We start from the raw sequence: 27,394 nt of genomic DNA, 5'->3' as shown, positions 1-27,394 counted from the left end.
CTAACTTTTGTTTGTGATATTTGTACACATATTTCTTTCTAATTGGTAACAATTGAAGGAAAGCATTAAAAAAAATACATTTTAAAATACTCTTCGATAAGTAAGCATACAACGCATATTATATTAATAATTTGAATTTTTAAGTTAAAAATGGAACGGCAACTTTTTCGTTAACGTTACAGCCGTGTGAGACACGCGCGGCAGGCGTCACGATTTCATACAGATTAAAAATATTATGTTGTCGCTATATTTTTGCCGCGCTTTTGTGCAAACGTTTACACATAAAAACATCCATATATGCGAGGAAACTTGTATATAATGCCAGTACATATGTAAGAGCCGCGGGAAGTATACGTGCGTGTAACATCGTGCGTCTATTTTCACGATATTTCGGTCAACTTTTTATAGAAGTGGTATAGCGGTCGGTGGACATTATGTGATGTTCAGCTTTACGTTGCAAAATAATCTGTGATATTTTGTGGACATTAATATTATATAGTGTAATTAAATAATACAATAAAATGGCAGACGAAAAGTAAGTTGTAATTGGATTAGTTGATGTTAAATTAATAAGGTGCTACTACGGAATAAGTTTATATATAGAAAAACTTATAAAATACTAGAATAAGATAGGATTTCTATATAATGTTGATTAAATGATATGAAAGAAAAAATTTTTGTCTAAATAACATTTTTTTTTTATTTGGTTACAGAAATGTTATTTTAAAAAACAAAAATCATATTATTTCAATATTTTTATTTGTAAGTAGAATTCAAGTTGCTGTTAATACTATGAGCGTAAGGATATTAAACTAGCTTTCTGCCCGCGGCGTCGCCCTTGTAGTCAAAGTAAAAAATAGTCCTTCCGGGGTTTTCCTCTCACAGTTCCCGTTCCTTTGGGATTTTCGGGAAAAAAAACTATCCAATATCCATTCTCGGATCTTAAACTATATACTAAACTTCATCCAAATCGATTCAGTCATTTGTGTGGGAAGAAGACACAGATAGATAGTTAATGTCACATATATAATAGTAGTAGAGATTTAATAAAATATGAAGATATTAATATGAAGATACACACGATGAAAATATTAGCTGTGTTATCAAGAGTCGAGTTATGGTAAAGTAACTTGCATACAAATTATTTGATAATGGCAGCAAATAGACATAAGCGGCAGTTGTGTGTCGTGTATTAATGCTTATTATATTTAGTGTAGTTATGAAGAAAAGTAAAGAGTGAGAATAAACAACGTGCAATTTCGTAACGAGAGTCGTTTATGAACTACTAGCTGCGCCCCACGGTTTCACCCGCGTATGTCCGTAGCCCGTAGGAATATCGGGATAAAAGTTGCCTATATGTTATTCCAGTTGTCCAGTTGTCTACGTACCAAATTTCATTGCAATCGGTTCAGTAGTTTTTGCGTGAAAGAGCAACAAACATACACATATTCTTACAAACTTTCGCATTTATAATATTAGTAAGAAGTAGGATAGTAGGAAGGATAAGAATAGTAGGATTACATATATATAATGAAAAAGCGAATAAGAGCCATATGTAAAAAAAACATATTTTGATTGTGTATTCAAATACCATTTTATTTTCAAAAGGAAGAAATGTTGTTAGGCGTTTAAAACATCAACAATTATTTATGACGTGTTTTGTATGTATGTATAAATATAACCAATAACCGCGGACTTTTATGGATTAGTATTTTATTTTATATGCGCAAAATGATTTGAATTGGTTACAAATTAAGTGAACGTATTTTATTTCAAAGGCTTAATGTCTGCTATGTCGAAAAAGTGGAATGTAGGCTTAATATACGTATGTTTATGCATTCTAAGTCTCGAAGTGAAGTGGCTAAAATCCGGTATACGCCGTTAATAAGGTTATGCATCGGTTTTATGTTTTTACGTATATTTTGTAAGCTAAAGAGATGTCAATGTTCCTTGAAAATTTAAATTTATTGAGATTGAGTTAGACAGAGTTACTGGGATTATTAAACATAGTTAATGGTGGGAAAACGTCTGTATGTTTTACTCTCTAACTACTGCCGTGATATAAGTTAGAGCCCCGTCACCCCTAGTGGGGTATGGGGCACGCGATATACACCTGTTTTACTGATCGATTTTCTTTATGGGCAAGTTGGTGATCAGCCTTGTGTGTCCTGCCAGATCGAGAAATTTTTTTGTTGTGAGTCCCCACTGAATATCGAACACAGGACTCCACGGTTCCACACTCACGTATTAATCACTACACCAAGGTAACGTTAAAGGTAACGTTACGTATTATTTATATATTGCAAATTAACTGTATAGTTTATTTTGGATTGGCTTCTTGAATATTTATGATGTATGCATTATTTATTTTATTATTAACTAGCAAACCCGGCGAACTCCGTTTCGCCACCAAAAATTTTCTGTTGAAATTTTTCCTGAATTTTCTTTGCTATAAACCTCACGGAACCCGAGACCTTTCCAACGAATGCAAAACCGTGGAAATCGGTTCGTACGTTCTAGAGTTATAGCGTCAGGAAGGAAAACCTGACTTATTTTTATATAGTAGATGTCAATGTTTATTCGTACATATATAAAATTTACTGTAAGATCTTTGCTGTAGTCTTGCTGTCTTGTTATTATTTTAATAACTTAATGAATATTGTATTTAATTACATTATGATTACTAGATACTACTCTTCTGCCCGCGGATTTGTCCGCGTACTCAAGGCATTCCTAGGGTAGTATATTACCCGCATAGTTCCCGTGGGTTGATTCCCGTGGCTTTTCTGGAATATACAATACTAATTTTTCATTATCAATTATACAACACAGGTTTCGGATATACTGACAGTCTTGGTTGCCAATATTGCGTCACAGTATATCTTCATTAATATTTTTCAACCAGCACTTTGTTGGAAGAGTGGTTGTTTAAATATTTCCCTTATTTCATTATGCTTTAAAGGACAAATTCATCCATTTGATTTAAAAGGCATAACCATTATTATTTGTTTATTAATATTTATCTTTTCAATATGAAGAGATAACCACAAATCATTTTCAAACGTGAGAGGTATAAATGCCTTCAAATATCTCCCTGCAGGATCTCTCGTATAAACAAACCTTATAGATGCATAAGTCGCAGTACCGGTGGTACTAAGAAAGTGCATATAGAGCAAGTAACCATTAATGTAGTAGCAAGGTTAAGGTTTTTGGCGGGCTTCCAATATAATGCGGTATCACGCGACGATAACGTGCGGTCAACGTACTGTAAACCGAGCGTTTATCTCTTGTTGGTGTTTATTTGCATTATTTGTTTACTTTGGTGATTGTTTTATTGTATTCTATGTATCGGCGTTTGCAATCTGGAAAGTTCAAGAGCGATATGCGTTGGAATAGGTCGATACTCAAAGTAATGGCGATGTTTTAGAAATTAAATGAAGTTGGTGTAAATATGGAGGTGATGGCTTCGCTCAGGAACTACCTGTATAAGTTGTGGGCAATATTATTTGTAAGAGTATACACATGATATCGTGTTGTTGTAGTGCATGACACGCAATAAGGATTTATATACTAGAACATTTAGTTTCTGGAGCATTACATTTGTTTTTATGTCACTGTCGAGGAATATGTTATAATATGTGTATTGGTTTTGAGTACAAACGTTTTTTGGGATAATGTGCAATCAGCATACACGTCTGTTTTGAAAATAACATTTTCCAGTGTCTTTTTGGTGGTGCTAATTAGAAAACTCGACGCAAATCTGAATGTTATTCATCGGTTTATAAAAGGAAGGCGTGGAAGCGAAGCCAAGAGATAATTATCGATCAAAGTCCACTCCATTCTCGTTGGATGTCTTGCCAAACTCTGAAATAAGAAATACCAATTCAGTCATCACGAATTGTTAATGAAATATGTTACTTTTAAATGCGACCTTCGAAGCGTTTGCTTGACAAAGAACAAATTTCTGAAAATAAATGAATAAGACTTAGCAGAACAGGAAAAGCTTGTTTTGGGAAATTTATTGTTGAATATGAAATTTATCTATACTAATATTTTAAAGGGTAAAGCTTCTAACTTTGTAGGTAACTCTTTAGAAGTACTGGTCTGATCTTGAAAATTCTTTCACTAGGAGAAAGATACACTATTAAGCTACTCGTATTATGCTTGGCTATTTATTTATTCTCGGTCAACCCAGGCGGACCTGGGACAGGCGGAAAGTTATCTACAACTGACATTTCCTCTCTTCGGTATTGCAAATTTTTTCATTGTTACAATAAAACCTTTTCATCTTATCATTACGAGTAAAAGTTCGTAAAATTTTATGGTTCACACTTTAAGCTATCTCCATTACAATATAATATGACAACCAGATTATAATAATCTTATTTATGACACTATAATGGAGATAGCAACAGTTTTTTGATAACAGCTGTTTGATGGCAATCTTAATATAATCATTGATAATGCTCACATAATATCATGCACTTTGTGTATGACACTTAGGATACATTCACACTATTCCTATTAATTAGACAATAGAAGAGAAATTTTTGAAAGAATAGAAAAAATTTGATCGCGAGGCGGCGGCGATTCGAACCCGCGTCCATTGCCCAACCGTAGCAACGCCAAGCCTTGATCCCTCGGGTGGCCGAGAGGCGGGCATTGCTTGGGGTTCGAATCCCGCCTTGTGATCAAATTTTTTCTATTCCTTCAAAATTTCTCATTTATAAAAAGCATTTTCATTGCTATAAAACTAAAAATTTAAATTCAGACAATAGAATACAAATAAAAATTGAGACCTTTCCTTGCCTTAATCAAATTTCTTCCGATTTCAACGATGGGTTTAGTCAGTTCCAATAAGATTACCATCTAACATACTAGCGGTCCATCCAAGCTTTACCCGTGGTATATGTATAGCCTGTAACAATCAGAAATCACGTAATCAACGAATCAAGAAAAAATATTTTTTTAAATTCACCCTTCACTTCGTGATAAATGCGTCCAGTCAAACAAACAATAGCTACAGATGTAGGTATATCAAATACATGATACAAGATACATTCATATATATAGATACACTGCTTATATGTTTTGTGTTATGCTTTCTAATATGAATAAATAGGTATGTTTGAAATGGCTTACCGCTCCAAAGACAACGATTAAGAAGCCGTTTTCCGTTAATCCTGTTGGTCGGACATATAATTGCGGATTTATATGTCATGTTGAAACGAGCGAAGATTTTTATACAGTTAAATTATTAACATAACAGTATGTTAGGGGCCAAATAATCTTATCTTATCTCACAGTAAAGTACACGTCCAGAAGAAATGATATGTTCGAGTGTTAGGGATGAAGTACGATTTGTTTTCACTTTGTATCTTGAAATTATGTATCAATATGTAAAATTGATCGCATTTCATAAAATAATAATCGTTACATCTTGTGACGCAACAAGTAAATGTCATATTACTTAAATTACCCATACTAAATCCTATCCTACTTAATATTATAAATGTGAAAGTTTGTAAGGATGTGTGTGTGTTTGTTGCTCTTTCACGCAAATACTACTGAACAGATTGCAATGAAATTTGGTACGCAGACAGCTGGACAACTCGAATAACATATAGGCAACTTTTTATCCCGATATTCCTACGGAAATGGACTTACGCGGGTGAAACCGCAGCGTGCAGCTAGTAGTCTCTATAATTAAAATGACTCGCTAAATGCTCGGCTCGACCAGTTCGGATATTTTATTTTCAATGTATTTGTTATAGCATTAAAAAATATTATGGAGGAAGAAAAAGGTCGGACCATAAGTTACTAATACAAAATATCTATTTAATGTGTCTGTTTTTAGATATAGAAAAATGTTATTATAACGCGTTGTTAATGTTAATAAATCGCTTATTAGTTTCACTGCAATTAATATGGTTTTATGACTCTAACATTCCTATTTAAACGTGCTAATTACGTATTCATTTTTATGTCACGCTCATTTCCAATACCTATACTGATATTTTAAAGGCGTAAAGTTTGTGAATTTTCGAGTTTGAGATTGTAGGAGGTAATCTCTGAATCCGTTGAACCGATTCCAAAAAATCTTTTTACCATCGAAAGTCTACGTCACCTGTGAATGTCCTTAAGAGTATATTTTATTTTTCCATCCCGGGACAGTCGGATGCAGCCAGGTTAGCGACTAGTATTATAATATATTTTTATGAAGTCAATGCATAACAGTTATCATACTGAGTTTTATGTAATATTGTAATGCGACACTAAGCAGTGACCAGATGCATTCGAGATGAGATGCGATTATTCTAATATTACGTAAAAATAAGTAAAAAATAATGTATCAATTGTTTCACGTGTGATTGTTTTACGAATATTGGATAGTGAATAAAGTTTGGAAATAATGTAAAATAAATTTTAGTAGATAAATTCGTAGGTATCAGAACTATATACACAAGAAGGTCTAGTTATATATATATATACTTTTGTTTTAATTGTATTTAAAATTATTCTAGGTTAATTTGTGATTATTTGGAATGGATAAACAATCATCGTATCAAAACTGTATTATCATCGCGTAACATTGCATGTATTTGATTATCAACAATATAATTAAGGAAAATTCACTCCAATAATGTTATTATAATATAAAAAGAATGCATAAAATGTTTTAGCTATAGATATTCGGTATAGCAAAGCGGAGCAGCAATAAAAATGTGGCTTTTGGGAAACAAACTCGCATGGGTCACTATACTATATGTTTATAGCATTAATTGACATCCTAAAAAGCACATATAATTCAGATCTAACGTTTATCGTAGGTAGGTAATGTTTACGAATATTCAACAAGTAGGTCATTAAATGAATTAAAATTCCTTCAATTTGCATCGTTTGGTGTCCCAAATCCATACTGATGTATTGAATATAAAAAATACGATTAGCATTTTAGCAAACTGGCTCCAGTGTGGCTTATCTAGACCTTAATTGCTATGAGGAATAAATCTCTGTAATCAGTTACCGATATTAAATCAATAACATATTTTAATAGTAATTTATTCTGGTTCTCTGAATGTTCATTATTAAATACAATGCGGCGTTTAAACTATAATACATTCTAGTCTGAGTTTTTGTTTTTGTGTCATTGTTTTTTTTTAATATAATAGACTGATGAGCTTATTTAGTCTATGATATTATGTTAAAATCCCATTCCATTAATTTTCGCTTTGAATCAATCAAAGGCGTGTAATTAATAAAGTTAATCATTAAGTTGAATTACTATCATTGATGTGTAAATGAATCTAAAAATTTTTGTTTTTGTACCTATTGACGAATTTTTAAGAAAACAATATGATATTATGTAAGTACTCAGACAAGTATTGAAATAAATCGTGTTTCGAATTATTATATCGCTAATGAGATAAATTTTCTTGATAATAGTTACAAAAAATTGTTTACATAAACGAAAAAATGTGGTAGGTCTTTAATTTATACCACCGAATGCTTAAATATGAGGTTATCGTTATTTTATTTTTTTAATAGACACGTAAAGAACTACAAACAAATGATAGTGAATATTTTCCATTAACGGGCCATTTTTTAACGATAACGGTCCATTTTTTAACCAGGTTTTTTAACGATAAGATTTTTTTAATAATACATTATCGCAAATTGTATTTATTGACGTGTTGGTTTCTCATTTAATTTCTCTTTTAGTCTCAGTAAATACTACCAATAGACAATAAGTATTTATAATATTTACTATGGAACATAACGTGTACAATGTCATTCGTAGGTAACGTTAAATATTCAAGCGTTTTATGACATTCGACATGCATATCAACGACAAATATTTACTTAATCGATAGTTTGAAGCAGCTTGCCCGATTATAATAAATCACTTATCGGTGCGGATACCTGTTGAATGGCAACAGTGTAGTTTCCGTTCAAACTATGCGTTCTACTGACGCGCTGTGAGTTGTTTATTGCTTAAAAATTATCTAAATAATTATTTAAACTCAAATTAATCAAAAAAAACTTGTCAAATACCACTATTTGTTGATTTAACGTGTGATATAACTAATTTTTAAAGTTTTGTTATTTAGCAAATCTAATGTTAAACTAGTGAATTTTGGATTACTTAACAAAAATAATTATCTTATTTATATCGGTTATTTCGGTTTTCAATGTTCATTAGGTGCAGTTCTACACCAAGCACTTCAAGACACGTGCCTAATTATGGTTCTGTGTAAGTTTTGTACCTACTTTTTATTATGAGGGTAGTTTCATATAATGTATTGTAATAGTGGCTGTTGTAGGAAAAACTGCAAACTCAGGTATGATGTATTTATTAAATTTACTTGGGATATGAGTAGTTTTGTGACGTGGGTTGAAAATGGTATATTTTGTTTTGCATGTATCGAAAAGTTTATTCTGTTATTAAATTACGATAATTGTAATTGCTAGTTTTACAAGTATATTATCTTATCTACGACTGTATAACGCTCAATATTTGTATGTTTATGATTTGTATTAAAAATCGATAACATTTTGACGTAAACATGTAAGATTTTTATGTAGGTACTTGCGGCATTTACAGGCATTATGTTCCCTTTTTTATGTAGTCGGTAAAGGGGTTGGTCGGTTGCCTGATGGTTAGCGCTATCGACGGATATGAAGATTAACAGAGGCCGTAGTTTGGATTGCTAACTCTCAAAGCTAATGAAAAAGTTTGGTTTTTAATGTTAGAGCGTGCGACCGAGCTGGCGGTTCGCCTAATGGTAAGCGACTACAACCGCCTAGTTTCAATGACCTAAGCAAATTTAAGGGATAAGGAAGGAATGAAAATGGGAATAAGGAACTACTATTGCTATACTACTCGGCAGCCCCGCTATTCCTGGCTACGGGGAGCCGCTGGACTCAGGCCGCTGGTGATCGGTCGTTTTGGAAATCTTTGGGGGAGGCCTATGTCCAACAGTGGACGTCCTAAAAGGCTGCAACACACACACACTATTGCTACTATTTGACGCCGATCTTCTGTGATAGTGTGGTGCTAACTTCCTTGGTGCGATTCGTGCCTCAGCAAGCTCGTCTCGTAAACATCAGACTCTGTTATTGACGTAACTAACAAATATAATGAGTTATTTACTAAAAATACTTACCCCATTGACATAATTACTTATTTTTCTTAGAACCGAAATTGACTGTGTTTTTTTTTCGGTTGATAAGTAATCGATAACTTCGTGGGTTTTCAACCAATTGATGTGATTCTTGTTGTGTTTGACACGAAGTTGTTGTCATTTTGTCCTATTTTAGTGGTACCTCCCCCAGAGGAACGTCATTGGGTTATATGTCGCGGGAACTTTTTTTTTTGTGAAAATAAATATTTTTATTGTTGAAAATTTATTAGATTAACTTTTCTTGATTTTATAATCGTTAAAGGATTCAAAGCGTACGCATATGACGTAGTACTATAATTATCGTACTTAGGAGTTACGTTCGACTAATGAGGGCAATTGATAATGACCGCCGTTCCGTGCGCTTCCTTTGTTTGATCTCGTAAACTTGCCTGTGAACGACAGATATTGCATAATTGTGGACTTTTCACAACTGCGATTAATGTGTTTTGCATACTTGGAAATTTGTTATCACCGTAGTTGAATATAGAGAGATGTATACAAATAGATAGCTATAGATATATACGTATAGGATTTATACATTGTATTGTATATAGGTTTAGAATATTCGTAGAAACCTATTATGAACTTTTTTACCGCTAAATGTAAACTAATTGTTCACAGTTATCGCAAGACTATAGATATGAAATATAAAAAGCGAATGTGTAATAATTGTGTTAATTATCACATAAATATTAATATAAAATCATATGCTGTACATTGGAGACTGCATAGCGAACACATGACATAAAAAATTTCTTATCTTGTTGTTGTGGTCGTTTTTTGCCGGTTAGAGTACTATCTTCGCCAGCCCATGAGGAGCTTCGTGCTGAAAATTCCATAATGAGTAAAATTTTATAATAATTCCGTAACTTTATTGCTTGTATATAGGTACTATTATGAGAACCTTTTATTTTAAGACTAGCTGCGCCCCGCGGTTTCACCCGCGTAAGTCCGTATCCCGTAGGAATATCGGGATAAAAAGTTACCTATATGTTATTCCAGTTGTCCAGCTATCTACCAAATTTCGTTGCAATCGGTTCAGTAGTTTTTGCATGAAAGAGTAACAAACATCCATACATACATAAATAAATAAATAGGATTGCATTTATTAATGTCGTGAATATTAATAAAAACTTTAAAGGCTACTGATTAATTATCATTGACCTCGGAATTATCGTGTGATTGAATAGGGGTGTGTGGAATAAAACCGTGAATAATTTTCAAAGAATAAGTGGCAATATATTGCTATTTTCCTGTCAGTCATGGTCTTAGTATCTTCTCGTCCTTTTGATAAACCTATAATGGGGTTGTAAGTGTTAAACTAAAACTCAAACATTTATTTATCCAATCAGACTTCTTCTAGAAACACTTTTCATACGTCGAAACGAGGTTTTACCATTTTATTTATGTGTATTTTTGTTTTATTTAATCACTAGCTGCGCCCCGCGGTTTCATCCGCATAAGTCCGTATCCCGTAGGTATATCAGGATAAAATGTTGCCTATATGTTATTCCAGTTATCCAGCTGTCTAGGTATCAAATTTCATTGCAATCGGTTTAGTAGTTTTTGCGTGAAAGAGCAACAAACATACACACATCCTTACAAACTTTCGCATTTATAATATTAGTAGGATTTGAATTTCGGCTGTTTTTCAGACCGGCCATTAAAAGTACACTAACTACGAACCGCGACAAGTAAGACTACGGTAGACTACGCTGACAGACTATTTATTCTTACCATTGACAACATAATACTATACTAGTATTCTTACAAATTTTTGTCGATGGGCATTTTTATTTCATATGTTAAAAAAGCTTATAAAACTATATTTTTAATAATTGTATTAAATAACAATCTAATATTCAAACACATATTGAAGAACATAATATAATAATTATAAGGGTCAATTTTTTTAATTAGGTCACAAGTATAGCATATATCCATCTAACACAGTAGTAGTACTAATTCCAATATTTGGTTAGTAAATAATGTAATTGAGATAAATAAATACTTATTAATATAAACAGGTTGACCTTAATTTGAGGTTATTAGTTAATTTGAACAATGTTTAAATTAGGATAAACTAATTTCAAGCATTTCATTTGGTACCATGAAGTATTACTCATACCTTAGTTTAATTAGTCTGATAAAAATAAAGATGTTTTTTTCATGCACGCATATATGCAAGATATGCATGCATATCGCATGAAAAGATAAACTTATTTAAAAAATATGTTAAGACATTTCTTATATTTCACATATTAATTATAATTTATATTAAGTATATTGTTTATATATTATGTATTGATGTATTTTAATGGTAAAACACGTGATTGCTGTGTATTATACAATATAACGAGATAGTATACAGTAGTACAACACCTTTGATCTCGTAAAAGTCGAAAAACGTCGCCGTTGTCACAACTCAATAATAGTATAAATAGTGAGTAATTATATTGGATGAAAGTGACATATAAACAAGCGCGCAGCGGCAGCCCCTAAATAGTGTCCCGATCTGCAAAATGTCGTACATGTAGCTCGGGCGCATTACTCCCGCCCTTCGCCCCCTTTGACCTGTCAAACTTCTTCGCTGAACGACCGTATGGATAATTAGGCAGTTGTATTTATTTATTTTTATTGACAAAATATAATCAACAATAATTGAACATTGATATAATAAGTAAAAGGTGTACTATGTGAATTGCCTATAGATATAAGCATCACGTGCTACGGAAGGCCACGATGCAATATCATCGTTATGTGTCAACGACTGTACTGATAACACTATTAATAACACCGATATTATTATCATAATGAGCCCGTTTTATTGCTAGTTACACTTATCTATCAATATATTGTTTGATTTTTTTTTTTTGATACGACACTAATGTGGGATAATTTTCTTATGTCAATCGCTAAGCCTTGGTGATAACTCATATGTAATCAAAGTTTTACTTAGACATACTGTTTCCTCACAACGTGTCGTTGTGATGTGGATGATGTGCAGATAAATTGATAAATGTCCTTCTCTGGTCCTGCTACTCTGGTCTCCAAACCACGACTGCTTATGTGTATTGTCATTACATAACACATATGCAAATTATTTTGATATTGCCGTAATATTGTTATATTTTTTTTAACACATTGCATTAAACGTCAGATACTAACGATTTTTTTTTGCCTCACACAGAAGATTTATCTAAATTCTTGAACTATGAGAAATTAACAACTTTTCAACGGATTTATTTTTAAATCTCGGTGTAGAGTTGTGAAATGTTGTATTAAAGATTATATATACAGATTAAGATCGAATATTAAAACATAAGAAGTGTGAACTTATGTGTCGAGTATGCGTATACAATCCCAGTTATTTGGCCGGCGTCAGTTAGCGGTTTTTTTGTTAATTATATCTCATAGAAAAATGGAACGCATTAATTTATGTGTAATAGTAGCATAATGTTTATCTCTATGTTTGAATACAGTCCGAAGAAATAAAATAATATTTGCATAGTAGAGTAGTAATATACCACAATGGATAACTGATAATTGTTTTATAGCGGATAATCATTTGTTTTGTGACATAAACCTAGCGGACCCGCGGCAAACTGATCGTGGCGGGATGAAATTGACCTCGTAAATTGATAACCTTCATTTATGACGAGTTCTGTTATGGCACAATGTACCGTTGTTTCCACACATTAATTATTTGATTAAGTGATAATTACCATAATACAGCTTTTATTGTTTCGTCTGAAACCGGACAATTGTTTTGATGTGTTTTTATTATATTGTTTAGAATGGACTGGAATGTTTTTTCAACGTAGTATGAAAGGATTTAGTATACTAAATGATTGTTGTATTTTGAAATATATGTCGTTTTACAAATATCAAATAAATGTGTAGGGGTAATAATTTTCAAGAATTAGCTTTGTGTATAAGGTACCTAACGTCATCCGTGGAGGTCAGAGTTCGAGTATTTCAAAATAGAATTATAAATATTGGAAATATTCATCCATATTAGTATAATTTCTTTTATAAAAAAAAATTGTAATAATAACTTTTATTAATTACAAAAAAACTATAAATTATACATTCTTTTTCAGGGGCGATGCTACACCATTCCTTAAAAATGGAGTTAAACCGACTGTCGCAAAAACACCAACGCCCGAAAAGCCTAAAACGGGGAAAGAAGGCAGAGGAAAGGCATTTAAGCAAATTGTTGCAGCTTTAATAGCAAATTTAGGAACTATAAATACTGGAATGGCATTTGGATTTTCGGCGACGGCGTTGCCGCAACTGAAGAGTCCCGATTCGAGTATACATATAACAGAAAATGAGGCTAGTTGGATAGGTAAGCGATTTTAGTTTCTCTACATTTACTTTTTATTTACATTTGCTTTTTGATAAAGGTATCGTATTGTATGTCCTTTTCGCTGGCAAGATTTGTCGGATGGTCGTAGATGTCTAATTGAATTTTTCATTGATATAATAACAATCTTATCGTAACCGTGTGAACCTATCCCTTAGAAACAATGGGCTGATAATAAAAATGATTTAATATTAATCATTTTTAAATAAATGTATTTATACATTTCTTTTTTCTCCAACTGCAGCTATATTTTCTACGAAAGATTTTTTGTGCCTAGCCTCCCCATATTGAAGATCCTTATCCAAAAGTTTGAAGATTTTGAATTTATTGCAGCAAGTTTAAGTTCAGTGGGTACGCCGATCGGATGCATAGTGAGCGGGTACCTCATGGACAACATCGGGCGCAGGCGCACGTTGATCTTCACAGAGATACCGCTTATACTGGGCTGGATACTAATTGCGTTTGCGCAGAACGTACCGATGATTTATGTTGGTGAGTATTTTGATTGATTCACGGTTAGTTTAATATGGATTTTAGTAATTGTGAAATCGATTATTATAATATTTCAAAAAATTGAAAACTTGTCTGTAACGTTTTTTTTTAATGTATGGGAAGTGGAAAACGAAAGAAAAAATAATAAAGGCAGGGAATAATCTACCATTTATATCTATTTCTTACTTATATGTAGAAAGTTAAGAGAATTTATGTAGTCCCCTGTTTTGTTTATTTCTCTTAATTATAAAGGTATCTTTTTCTAAGTTGTTCTTTAAAAATACTAGAAAGCTAGACCGGGTTTAGTGAAGGGCAACCGGGGTTACAACCTCGGGCTTCCACAAAAGAAAGGGAGTCTACCTTGACTGTCGGAAAAAAAAACAAAAGGGAAACTCAATTGAAAAAGTTTCCTCGCGCCTTTCAGATGACTTTTTGATCTTTCTAGATCCGGCCCCGGCGTGTGAAGTGATTAAAGTACTTAACTATCTGAACTTGGTCCGCAGGGCGGTTGCTAGTGGGCTTCGGGTCGGGCATGGTGGGCGCGCCGGCGCGCGTGTACACGTGCGAGGTGTCGCAGCCGCACCTGCGCGGCATGCTCGGCGCCATGGCGTCCGTCGGCGTCTCCACCGGCGTGCTCATACAGGTACATATGGACTAACACGCGCTGGGACACTACAGCGTGTTCCTCGTCTCTGTAATGCTCGTCGAATGCTCGGCGTTCTGTTCGACGTAGTGCTTATGCTATATAGCCGGGTATCCACTTTGTTCACGAACCTCTTCAGCGCGTTCTTGTAACAGCTCCGCATAGGAAAAACGTTTGCGAACTTGAAGCGTGTAATGGTGCGCTCCAATTTGTGGCGGTAAATCGGGCGAACACAAAGGGGAGAAGATGAGTCTGTTCTGGACTGTGGGGCATGCATGTTTCTATGGAGATACGCGTACAGTCCTCATCAGAGCGGTTACGGGAGCCTGGATCGTAAGATGGACACCCAGCTCTACGGCAGTTTTCCAAAACGTAGCGTTCCGCTACGAAAGTGTTGCACCAGAATTGTAACGGTAAAAAACAGTTTGCAATATTACTATATATAGACTGATTTTGTTTTCCTAATTTTATTTATTAGCTGACGTTTTCTAAAACAACAAAGTTATCATTTCTCAACTTTTAACTATATAATTGACATCGAAATCCGTTCAAGTATTACTTTTTAGCGACAAATATGCAAACATTCATTCAAACACATTTAATGTATGCAAACCTTGAATGTCATTTCTGTTATTGTCTCCACGCCTAAATATATATTCGATGTTTTCACCGCGCGAAACCCGATCGTTTATGTAAGACCGTTATAATTGCTCTTTTACGAGTGTTCATCTCATTTGAACATTGGCCGAAATGACGTCAATCGTTTGTCGTATTGCCGATAGGTACTCAATGTGGAATATTTCGCTAAATGGCTGAGCGTTTGGCGCCTTTTGATCTATTGCTAGATAGATGACAGATACATTGACGTAGGTAGGTACAGATTATAGATTAGAACGTAGATTATAGCTGAGATTTTTTAATCTGTGAATAGATTATGATTTCTTGTAGTGATGGTCTTGATGATAGAGAGAGTGGTATCGTAAGGTGACACGAATATCACTGATATGAAGAAATATCACATTAATTCATGCAAAAGTCTACACAAACATGTGTTGATGTAACTTGTCTATTGTGCATTTTAATATTTTAAAACATTTTAAAGGCTACTTAAAGAAAATTTATCGCCATCAATACGTGTAACGACTCAGTCTGTCTGTGTAAGACGAACGTAATGTAAAACTTTTAGCTAAACAATATGTAATGAGTTTTTTTTTAAATACGCCGTACGTGTGCGAGAATGTATAATTTTACCACAGATAATGTTATATTAAATGTAAAAAAAAATTGAAGAGATCAGTAATATTACTGCATTAGTACGTTTTGTATTGTATATATATATATATTGTAATTTTAATTTATAGCTGCTAATAATATAGAGCGTAATAGTTTGTCTGTTTGCATGTGTCAGGAGATATTGGTTAAATTTTTTGTTGTGTTGTCCAATTATTGGGGAAGGCTATAATAGGTTATAAAACAGTCGTTTTCAACCGATTACAAGCATAGGAAGAGGTGGTTATCGATTTGACTGTATTTTTTGTGTTTGCTATCTCGTAACTTTTTACTGAGTGAACCGATTTGTATGATTCTTTCTTCATTTGACAGCCTGCCTAAAGCTGGCGTCTGCCCGTTGGTCTCATTTAAATTTAGTCTAGTTTTGACAATTTGAAGGCGATTTAAGTTTTTGTAAAAAAAATATTCTATAAAACTTATGATGAAAGAAACATAATTGTGAATGTTAGAAGATGAAGAGTTCAGTATTATGACAGTGGTTTGTTTTTAATACAGCCGTATTATATTCGCATTCACAAATGATAAGAGCAGTTATATAACACTATGATTTTCTTTGCTAATTCTCTGCATTTTTATCTAAGGCATAGATAGTAAGTTTTGTTACACAACGTTGCCGTAGATTTTAATCATGCATTTAGAAGGTTACTCTTTGTAAATCTTATTCTACTAATATTTAAAATGCGAAAGTTTGTGAGGATGGATGTATAAGTATGTGTATGTTTGTTACTTTTTCACGCAAAAGCTACTGAACCAATTGCAATTAAATTTGGTAGATAGATAGCTGGACAACTTGAATGACACATAGGTAACTTTTTATCCCGATATTTCTACGGGATACAGACTTACGCGGGTGAAACCGCGGGGCGCAGCTAGTTTTTTAATATATCAGTATGCAGTAGTAGTTCAGTGGTTAGGTACATCAATCGAAAAGTTGGGGTTCGTGACGAGGCGAGGGTGCAATCGACGACATATGACACGCACCTGACCAGTGGTTGGCCTGAACCAACATAGGAGGAACATTGATGATCATGAAAAATTCTAAAGATGGCTCATTAATTTCCCTATATGGGTAATAGTATGGTTTGCAGATAAATAATGGCTTAGAGTTATAATTTTTGCTAGCGAAACCTGCATTTCTTTATTTTCAAGAAATTTACGACACTCTTAAAGATTCTACTATTGCTTACAATCAGACGGACTATCTTAGTAAAAATAGTATTGCTAAACGAACTAATGCTTAGTTCGTTGGCTAGATATGTTAATTTTCTTCTTTATGTCATAGCAACTGAGCTGGTGGTTCGCCTGATCGTAAGCGATTACCATCGCAAATGGACATTCGTAGAGGTATAGCGTCTTTGCGAATGCGCTACCCTCTTATAAGGGTTAAGCGATAATGAGAGGATTGATGACTGGAATATGGAATGGACTAAGAAGGGTGCCTCCGGCTCCCCCTTTCGCCGTACGAAACACAATAGCGTGTTATTATTTCACAGCGGTTTTTATGGAGGTGTTGTACTTTCCCATGCCAATTCGTGCCGAAGCGTGCTCGACTCCCACAATAAATTATTACAAGTTAATGTAAATAAAAGACATTGTTTTTGAACAATTCTGATTTATAGTACTCACGTATGCGTTATAATGCTAATAGATGTTAATTTAATTAGCGTTACAAACATTTAAATAATACAATATGTCCATTGATAATATTTTAAAACCTATAGTCGTTTAAAGGACTGAATAGACGTAAGTTATTTAACGATATGACTTTATACGAACATTACTCGAATGTATCACGTAATACTTGCTTTAGAAGTACGCTGTAAAATTAAAACTAAATTTAAATAACATGACAAAAAGCAATGACAAATCTATTAATTTATAATAAAGATTTTAAGAATTTTCTATAGAAAATTAACACTATTAAGTAAAACTACTTTATAATGTTGTATCGTGTTCAAATACGTCTATCTATAGTATATTTCAATGATTTTCCTAAAGAAGCGTCGTATGCTCACAACACGTCACAAGCAATTCGCGTGTATTGCAGAATATAAAAAATTGGCATGAAAATGAATCAGTCACGTTGATAAGTTCTACACATGATGAATTGAAATAACATCCATTTATACATGTCTTGTGAATTGATACACTATTTATCATTTAATCGTCATCCGTTAAATTATCGGAGTATCAATTTGTGTATTTGCTAAGATTTATACCTAGATATTAATCCGATTTATGCAGTCATTTTAATGTTATAGCAGGGAACCGAGCTGACGTCGAAAGGTAAGGGACCACAGCCGCCCATGAACATTTGCAGAGGTACGTAGGGCCTCTGTGAATGCGTTGCCCTACAGTAGCATTTACATTGAAATAGATATAATACCAATTCTTTGAGGGTGTGTTCACTACTCGAGTGCGAACTGGTCCAATTCATGCCGGATAAAGTAGTTTTAAATTTAAGTTTGAGGACCCATTGTAAGCCTTTATTTGCCCACATTATTTTAGGTGAAAATTGCTTTAGTAGACAATAAAAATACAATACCACATTTACAGCGTTAAACTAGCTATTAATTTATATAAACAATTTCCAAATGAGCAAAAAAAGCATGCTACAAATTCGCTCGTAGCGTAATTTTGAAAAAATGGTTTTTTAATATAATTTCATTATAATATTCAGTTCAGTCATCTTGTGGATAGAAAAACTTCCTTGTTTATATTAAAGTAGGTTCTTTCCATAAGGTTACACCAACAGGATCGTCGATAAAATTATGATCACGTAATGTTTCTTACTATCTGTTTTATTTTTAGGGAGCGAAATTTAGTGATGGATAATTTATGTAACACTTGATTGATTATGTTTAATTTATACATTTTTTTTAAATATCTAACGACAAAATAATTTCAAGATTCGTGATTAATGGTGTTGTCTTTTTAATGTTTACGCAGTTCGATGTTAATTATAGAAGCAAGAGTACACAAGAATACGCGACATTATGAAATTTTAAAAGGTTCTTCGTACTTCAATTACGTATGGTAGAAACATTTAACATGAACATTTGTTATAAGTTATCAAATATTTAATGTATCTCCTGTATTATTAAAATAATCAATAGATATACGTTAAGTAAATAATCAATTAATAGACACTTTTCTTAATAATACTTCAATCATAATTTAATAAATAAATTCACGGTAGATATAACTTATTTTAGTTCGGAAACTATTTACATTATAACGAATGGAAGCTATGTAAATAGCAAAAATCCATACGAAAACGTTTTTTTTTCTGTGTAAATAGTACGTTATGTAGAATTTTGCGCAATCGGTTGTCATTAGGTATTTTAAATAGTGACGTCACATTCAACTGATCGTGATAAGAGATCTTATTATGAATTGCGATAAATCTTTCCGTATACAATACTATACGCTATTTATATTATATGAAACTAGCGGTCCGCCCCAGCTTCACTCGTGGTACGTTTTTGCCTCTCTTGAAATATATTTGTCAAATTTCTACGTGCGTTTCATTTTAATCATAATATCTGTGACAATTAATCTATTTAATATTATAAATCATCATAATACATCGTCGATAACATATTTTTATTGTAGCAATGCGGATTCATATATTTATTTTTGTTTTTCATATCACTTATTTTCTAAAACATAATATTTACACATAAGATATCACACATCTCTTTAAATACCCAAGAAAGATTTCTACAAATATTTTTTAAATAATCACGTTTATGATCACGCTTTCCTAATTTCTTGTATCTTACAACAAACAATGAATGAAAAGATTAAATACGTACAAAAATATTTGTTAAAAAATTCAAACAACCTAAAAAATATAACATGCTCACTTGGTTCAATGAGATCAAGTTTGAAGGTGACAATATTGCAAAAAAAATGATTTTAGCGGGCCTAGAGCCTAAACACGGTATGGCTATCTCTTCTGGCCTATACATAACAACTTTTATTTACAAATTAGAATCACGTTTACGCAGACTTTTTACTTTTTATACTTTTTGGCTAAGCCCTCTGTTAGCGACCAGTTTTATATCTGGGACCTATTTACCGCCATCCGAGACCATCCCGTTGATTAAATAAATGTGTGCGTGCGTGATTCTAGCACTTGTAGTCTACCCCTAAATCATGGGTAAAAAGACCAAAAGCCGCTTGGAAAACAGATTAGAGTCGAATTGACAGGACATCTTGCTGAGTTGAAATAGAAAAACAAGAGGTGTTATGTGAAACGTAATCTTCCAAACCAATTCCTACTTAGTATTAAATCGTTGGCCCATGTCTCTGCATTAGGAAAAAATACAGGCTAATTAATGATGATGATTACATCGGAATCACTTATGGGTCATTACTTTCTTTTCTCCATTCGTTATCGTTAAGTGCAATGTATCCTGAACCTTAACACTCTTATCTATTAGATCTAATATTTATGTTTCCAGTACATCATTGGCAGTGCAACATCATGGAACATCCTAGCTGGCGTGAGTGCGATCGTGCCAATAGTATCATTCCTCGGCATGTTGGTGCTCCCGGAGACTCCCAACTACCTCCTGACGCAGAACAAGGAGGAGAAGGCGGAGAAATCTCTCTCGAAGTTGCGAGGCTCGACTTGCAATTTGACTGAAGAGATACAGAAAATGGTTGCGTTCAAGGAGAAGAATCACGTGGAACCGTAAGCTTTTTGTTTCTCTGGTGATTTAAACGTTTTTTTTTTCGTTTTTTGAGTCTGTCATCTCGGAACTTTCGAATGGATGAACCGATTTTGATGATTCTTTATTTGTTTATTTCCCTTTGGCCTTCCGTGTGGTTCCGTTGGAATATGGTCTAGTTCTAATGATTTTGATTACTGCTTAGATAATGTTATTTAAGATTCTGGTAGAATTTGTTATCCTAATTAGAATCATATTAAAGCACAATATTATAAATGAGGTGGCGTTGCGTGTGTTGCGGTGGCGTAGGTGGCGTAGGTGGCGTATACTATATATATGCACAAAACACAGACAAAGTCTTTTACGTGCCATATAAATTCATTTTTTATGTGCAATAATTTTCTAAACTAACATAAAACGGTTACTAAATATACAAATAGAACATATAAAAGCGAATGTAGACTTAAAATGCGGTAAAACCTGCTTTATCATAATCGTATGTTATTATTACTACGTAATGGCATAAGACGAGATTATATTATTGGTCAAGGGTGTGTATTTTATAAAATACTAGCTGCGCCCCGCGGTTTCACCCGCGTAAGTCCGTATCCTGTTAGAATATCGGGAAAAAAAGTTGCCTATATGTTATTCCAGTTGTCCAGCTGTCTACATACCAAATATCATTGCAATCGGTTCAGTAGTTTTTTGCGTGAAAGAGCAACAAACACACACACACACACATCCTTACAAACTTTTCCATTTATAATATTATAAAAGGATTCTTAATAATAAATATATTTATTATCTTGCAACTCCGATTTTCTTACGATGTTATCCTTCACAAAAAAAAAACTAAATCAGTCACTTAAATTTTCTAAAAAGCCGCTCATTCACCACTACAACTTTCCCTTTACTTATATTATATAACTTTATCTTGTAATTAACAAAAGCCGTAATCGGTATTAAGCTAGAAATAGTGCCCTTTTTACACGCTTTTTATTAGCTTCACCTGTATGTTTGTATGTTTGTTTGTAACCGACTTCTTTGGGCGCGATTTTGACCCACTTAAAACGGCCAGAATGCGTTCAAACTTTGTAGATTTATTGAGGACCGATGACAATACACTAATTTGATAAAATTATTCCATTTCTCAATTTGCAAAATATGATAAAAGCGTGTTTTTTAGTTTTTTTTAACTATTATAATATATTATTAACAGTTAACACAATGCGGACGACAACAAATTAAAGACGCGGCTACGTGTACGCAATTACGGTTTGCAGTAAATACGCGTACGATCGTGTATTATTAATTTGTTTGTTGTTTAAAGGTGTTTGTAGGCGTGCGTTTTGTTTTTCCATTAGCCCTTAGTTGGTAAATATTGTGACGTGTACAGTTCGTGATTTATACTCTTGAATAATATTTGATATTGATCACTGTCTTGAGTTTGTATAACGATAATCAATGTGTGGTAAAAAGTTATTTATATATAGTATTTTCTTGTGTTTGATTTTACTCGAGTATTATACATTTAGGAATTAAAATTTTTTTTAAAGGATTTTAAACGCGATTTATTCATTATATTATTAACCCGACGTTTCGAACACTTTACAGCGAGCGTGGTCACGGGGAGACGGTTGAGTCGACAGGGTTGAGTCTCCCCGTTAATTTCTAAATGTTATTTATATATTTTAGCTTCTGATTTTATTATAGTTATTTATGTGTAAATTGATAGTTTGATCGATGAAGATATGATCGATTGAACTATCGATCAAATGATATGATCGATAGATGAATAACCTATCCTACTATATCCTATCCTATTAATTAATTAGTTAATTATTAATCCTACTTCCTACTTAATATTGTAAATGCGAAAGTTTGGAAGGATGTGTGTGTGTTTGTTACTCTTTCACGCAAAAACTAATGAACCGATTGCAATGAAATTTGGTACGTACACAGCTGGATATCTAGAATAACATATAGGCAACTTTTTATCTTTCCACATATTATTCGAAATGCTATAGCTAAAATAGTTTAATAAAACAAATACCATGTCTATTAATCTTATACCCACTATATTCGTTAGACATAAATTGCATATTTAATTCTAAACCTTTGAGCAGATGGCTTGATAATGCGTTTAGTTATTTTTATTGTGTTTCTATACATAAGTATCAAATACATATTAACTGTTATCGCTTAAACAGCGCATCAAGCACGTTTCGCATTTCCATTGTTGTTGCGCACGAGAAAAACATAGAAAAAATCACATCAACATAACATTTTATAGGTGTTTAAATGCCATTACTTATATACAATAGTGGGTTGAACAGCTATTTTATTGTAATTGATAGCATATACCATTTACGGGATAAATAAACATAATAATTTTTGTGTCTTTATAAGTTTTAAGCGATGTTTTCGAAAAATACAGATATATTTTTTACTTTTATCCTATTTTCTTATGCCTCTTGAAAAATATTTTTTGACATTCCTATGATTTCTTTAAACAAGCTTGTGGCTTCGTAGGCGTTAAATACCGTGTTAGTTTAAGGGATATTTTGTACGTATGAACTTATTTAATAATAATAAATAGTAAATTCTTTATTTCGGAGTAACAAGGACCCAATATCAGTTTTTATAAAAAATTTACAAAAAGAAATTCACAAATACATGATAACAAAAGTTAAGATTAAAATAAAAAATGAAAAGTAAATTTAAATTTAAATAATACATGTCCATCCAAAGCACAATAATTTTAAAATTAAAAATAAGAGAAAACAAAAAAGAATTACTCTATTTATTAAAAAAAACTGCATCACGATTCGTTGCGTACTTTTAATGGTTAAAGCATACATAGGGACAGATAAAGCGACTATATTTTATACTATATAGTGATTAATTATTACTGTCATTCTGTATCTACTGTATCCTACAGTGTACATAAACCAACCAATTGAAATACTATCCGTATTTCAGTTGGTTTATTTGAGGATGGTATTTTCCCCACATGAATGCAAATATTGCTCCATTGTACGAATATTTGTGAGTGACCCGCGTAACGCGTAACGTAACGCTATGTTATTATTATATGTTATATTTTTCCAGTTTGAAATCGCCGCGAGAAATAATCAAAGCGCTCATGGCGCCATCTACACTCAAACCTTTCGGGATACTGGCGTTGTACTTCTTCATCTACCAGTGGTGTGGCGTCAACACCATTACGTTTTATGCCGTTGAAGTTTTTGAGGTACTGTATTTGATTTTAGCATAAAATTTTGTAACTTTAGCTCTAGCTTTGCGGCCGTGGCTTCGCCCGCGTAGTCATGGGAACAGATATACTTATTATTTACTAATTTACTAATTGGTAGGTATTTATATAGTCTCCGGGTTTTTTTTTGAGTACTTTCTATCCCGATTATCCCCTTCCGTTGGATGATCGGGATAAAAAGTACCCCGTTCCGGATCACAAACTGTGAAAATTTAACCAAATATGTAAAAGTCAAGAAGAGATAGACATTATTTATTTCGCATATTATTTCTCACATAGAAATAGGGGTAAATTGTAAAACGTAGTCATTATTACTAACCATGACACAGGTATATGCGATAATAATTATAAAGTTTTGGGTTAGAAATTAAAAGATTTTCCACTTTTGACTTCGACACACTTAAAATAACTTAAATTGTGGGTAAAGTTACGATTGCTCATAATCCTTTGATATACCTGATGATTTTAAACGAACAAAAAAAATGAATGAGTTTTTATTGCTTTATTTAATTTTTAGATTTATAGCATTCAAATAGGGCACATGAAATCGAAAGAGTGGTAGTAATTCGAATGCTGTTACGGTTTGGCAAAAAGACGCGGGTCCCGCCTCGTGATCAATTTTTCTCGATTTTTTTTTTTTAATTTCTCTTTTATTGTTTCTCCAGGCATCCGGCGCATCTCTAGACAAGTACTCATTGACGATATCGATGGGTGTACTGCGCGTGATATTTACAGTGGTGGGCTGCATACTGTGCCGGCGCTGCGGCAGGCGACCGCTCACCTTTGTTTCGGGTAAGTCTTTTAATAAGAGCCAATTAGAATTTACATAAACTATCATCATCAGTATTAGCATCGTCTCTCATTTTACGGTACTTTTTTATTTGCTTTGAATGCAATGGCCAAAAAAGAAAGGTATGTAATAAGAAGAAGTTCGATTACTGAGGCGGGATCACGAGTGGCGGATGGTTCAGAAATATGGTCCAAATCCCGCCTCGTGATCAAATTTGTTTTATTCTTTCAAAAAAAAAAAGCTGCTATTTTATTTGATATATAATTTTCCAGCCCTCGGCTGCGGCACATCCATGACAGTTCTGTCAGTGTACTTGTACTATGTGCAATACTGGAAGGAGAACAGCATCCAACCCCAGTACCCCTGGATACCGGTGGCCAGCATCTATTTGTTCATGATCTTTTGCACCCTGGGCTTCTTGATCGTACCCTGGATTATGATTGGAGAGGTTTATCCTACGCAGGTGAGGTTATAGGCCTTATCTAGGTGTCTTTATATCGTTTTACTTGTTACCAATGTTGGAAATCTCTTTCACGTGGCAATGGAACGATTTTGAGGGTAGAATTTTTGTGTCTCGAGAAGTAGGAAGCTAAAGAGTTACGCTACATTTTAATTTCCTTTGACCGTAATAACACAATAAATGACAAATGTTTAATGAAAGGATATATTTAAGAAAAAAATACATTTCGTAGGGTATGCAAGTGATCAGACCTGATAGATAACATAAAAACAGTCTGTCCATGAATAGAATTAAGAATAAATCCGCTTTTGAATTCCGTTGAGATGAGAAATTTTTTCTATTCTTTCAAAATTTCTCATTTATAAAGCATTTCAATGCTATAAAACATAAAATTAAATTTAACAAAGGCCGCGTTCCATCGATACAATATTGTAATAATAAATAATGTTTCGTATTGGTTGTGATGGTTCTTAATCATCTCAATAGATGGCGTGGGGTGCCCCTTAGGCACATGAAACCGAAAGAGTAGAAAGAATTCGATTACTGTGGCAGGATCACGGGTGGCCGAGAGGCTAGGCGTTGCTACGGTTAGGCAAGAAACGCAGGTTCGAATCCTGCCTCGTGATCAAATTTTTTCTATTCTTTCAAAATTTCTCATTTATAAAGCATTTCAATGCTATAAAACATAAAATTAAATTCCGTTCAGATCTTTTTTTATTTTATAAATGTATGAAAAAACATAGAGATTTTCAATTGATTGACAGTTTTGTTTAGAAATCCAATTGACATCACAACTTTAATCTCTGTTGCTATCACAATAAAATTTGGAAATCAATTCGAAATCAATAAAAAAAGGTATGTGTGTGATTTACAACCGATAGAAGTGAAACTTCAGTAAATTGACAAAAGAATGAGATGAATAAATATAAAATATAAAACAGTATATGTATTTCTGTCTCTTTCTTTGCCGGCTTCATTATACACATTTTTGTATTTGTGTCTCTTATCTGTCGTTTTTTCCGTTGCATCAGGTTTGAAATCACAACGATTCTTCAGAATTTTCACTTCAAAAAATTATCATGTTTACTGTATGTCATTTTTGACTTTACAAAATGTATTTGAGGATTATCATGTGTACCTACTGTCTTCTATACGTATTTGAGGATTTATGGATGGCCTCTTAATTATGAATTGCTAATTGGTCCTATAAGTAATAAATTGATAACATTACATTTCAGTCTCCCCGTGACCACGCTCGCTGTAAAGTGTTCGAAACGTCGGGTTAATAATATAATGAATAAATCGCGTTTAAAATCCGTTAAAAAGTTTTTGATTTCTAATAAATTGTTATCACACCCAAGGTGCGGGGTATAGTGGGCGGTATGACGACGTGTGTGGCGCACTTGTCGATATTCTCGGTGGTGAAGACTTTCCCGCTGCTGAAGCACGCGCTGAACGACTACGGCGCGTTCGGTCTGTACGGCGCGCTGTCTCTCGCCGGTAAGTGCTTTGGTTTTTTGGTAATTTTTTGTTTTTTTTTTTGTTTATTTTGTGTTTTTTTTTAAATTTTGTTTTTGTTTTACTGTATTTTTTTGGTTTTCGAATGAATTTGTATTATTATTTTGTGTCCTCTGATATTTTTTTTATTGTAAGTAATCTAGTGCTACAAACAATGTAATGCAAAAGTGAAACTATTTATTTATTTCTCTTTTATTAAAACTAGAGAATCTTCTCAAGTCACTTTTAGCTATGAATTCTAATTAAATAGGTACATACATAAAAGTAAGTGGTGTTAGTTACCAGCACTTATAACTAAAGTCCGGCTGAACGGATTTTGATGATTATTGCTTTGTTGATTTTTTCTCGGCTTGGATTAAGATGATTATTATTAACACGTTGGAAAACTACAAATGAATGAATATTTCAGGAACTGCATTTTTCTACGTATTCCTACCGGAGACGAAAGGTCGTACCTTGCAAGAGATAGAAGATTACTTCTGCGGTCGAACGAAAACCCTAAAACAAAACGCACAGACGGACCTCGCGTAGTTTTATAGGAAACTAGTTATTTGGGAACAAAATAGTTAATATTATAATGTATTTATGTTAATAGTAACGCTGTAGTTTTTGTAAATTTTTGCTTTTTATCTTGTGCTATGATTATAATACCAGTTATGTACCGATTTTTTTAAGATTAGATCATTTTTTTTTT

General features: G+C 33.2%; 1 protein-coding gene across 1 annotated transcript; it reads left to right on the top strand.

Annotated features, from left to right (window-relative positions):
• The first annotated feature begins 329 nt into the window (after nt 1-329).
• Nucleotides 330-27,394, top strand: LOC119831157 (facilitated trehalose transporter Tret1-2 homolog). Its single transcript, XM_038354430.1, has 10 exons — nt 330-535; nt 13,289-13,536; nt 13,888-14,046; nt 14,550-14,689; nt 20,449-20,681; nt 23,770-23,911; nt 24,598-24,724; nt 24,995-25,185; nt 26,544-26,682; nt 27,110-27,394. Exons 1-10 carry the CDS (start codon nt 522-524, stop codon nt 27,229-27,231), a joined length of 1,515 nt encoding a protein of 504 aa, XP_038210358.1. The 5' UTR covers nt 330-521; the 3' UTR covers nt 27,232-27,394.

This window comes from Zerene cesonia, chromosome 13 (assembly GCF_012273895.1).
Source record: "Zerene cesonia ecotype Mississippi chromosome 13, Zerene_cesonia_1.1, whole genome shotgun sequence".
NCBI classification, from domain to species: domain Eukaryota; kingdom Metazoa; phylum Arthropoda; class Insecta; order Lepidoptera; family Pieridae; genus Zerene; species Zerene cesonia.
The sequence above is the reverse complement of the archived record's forward strand: the minus strand, read 5'-3'. Positions and strand labels throughout refer to the sequence as shown.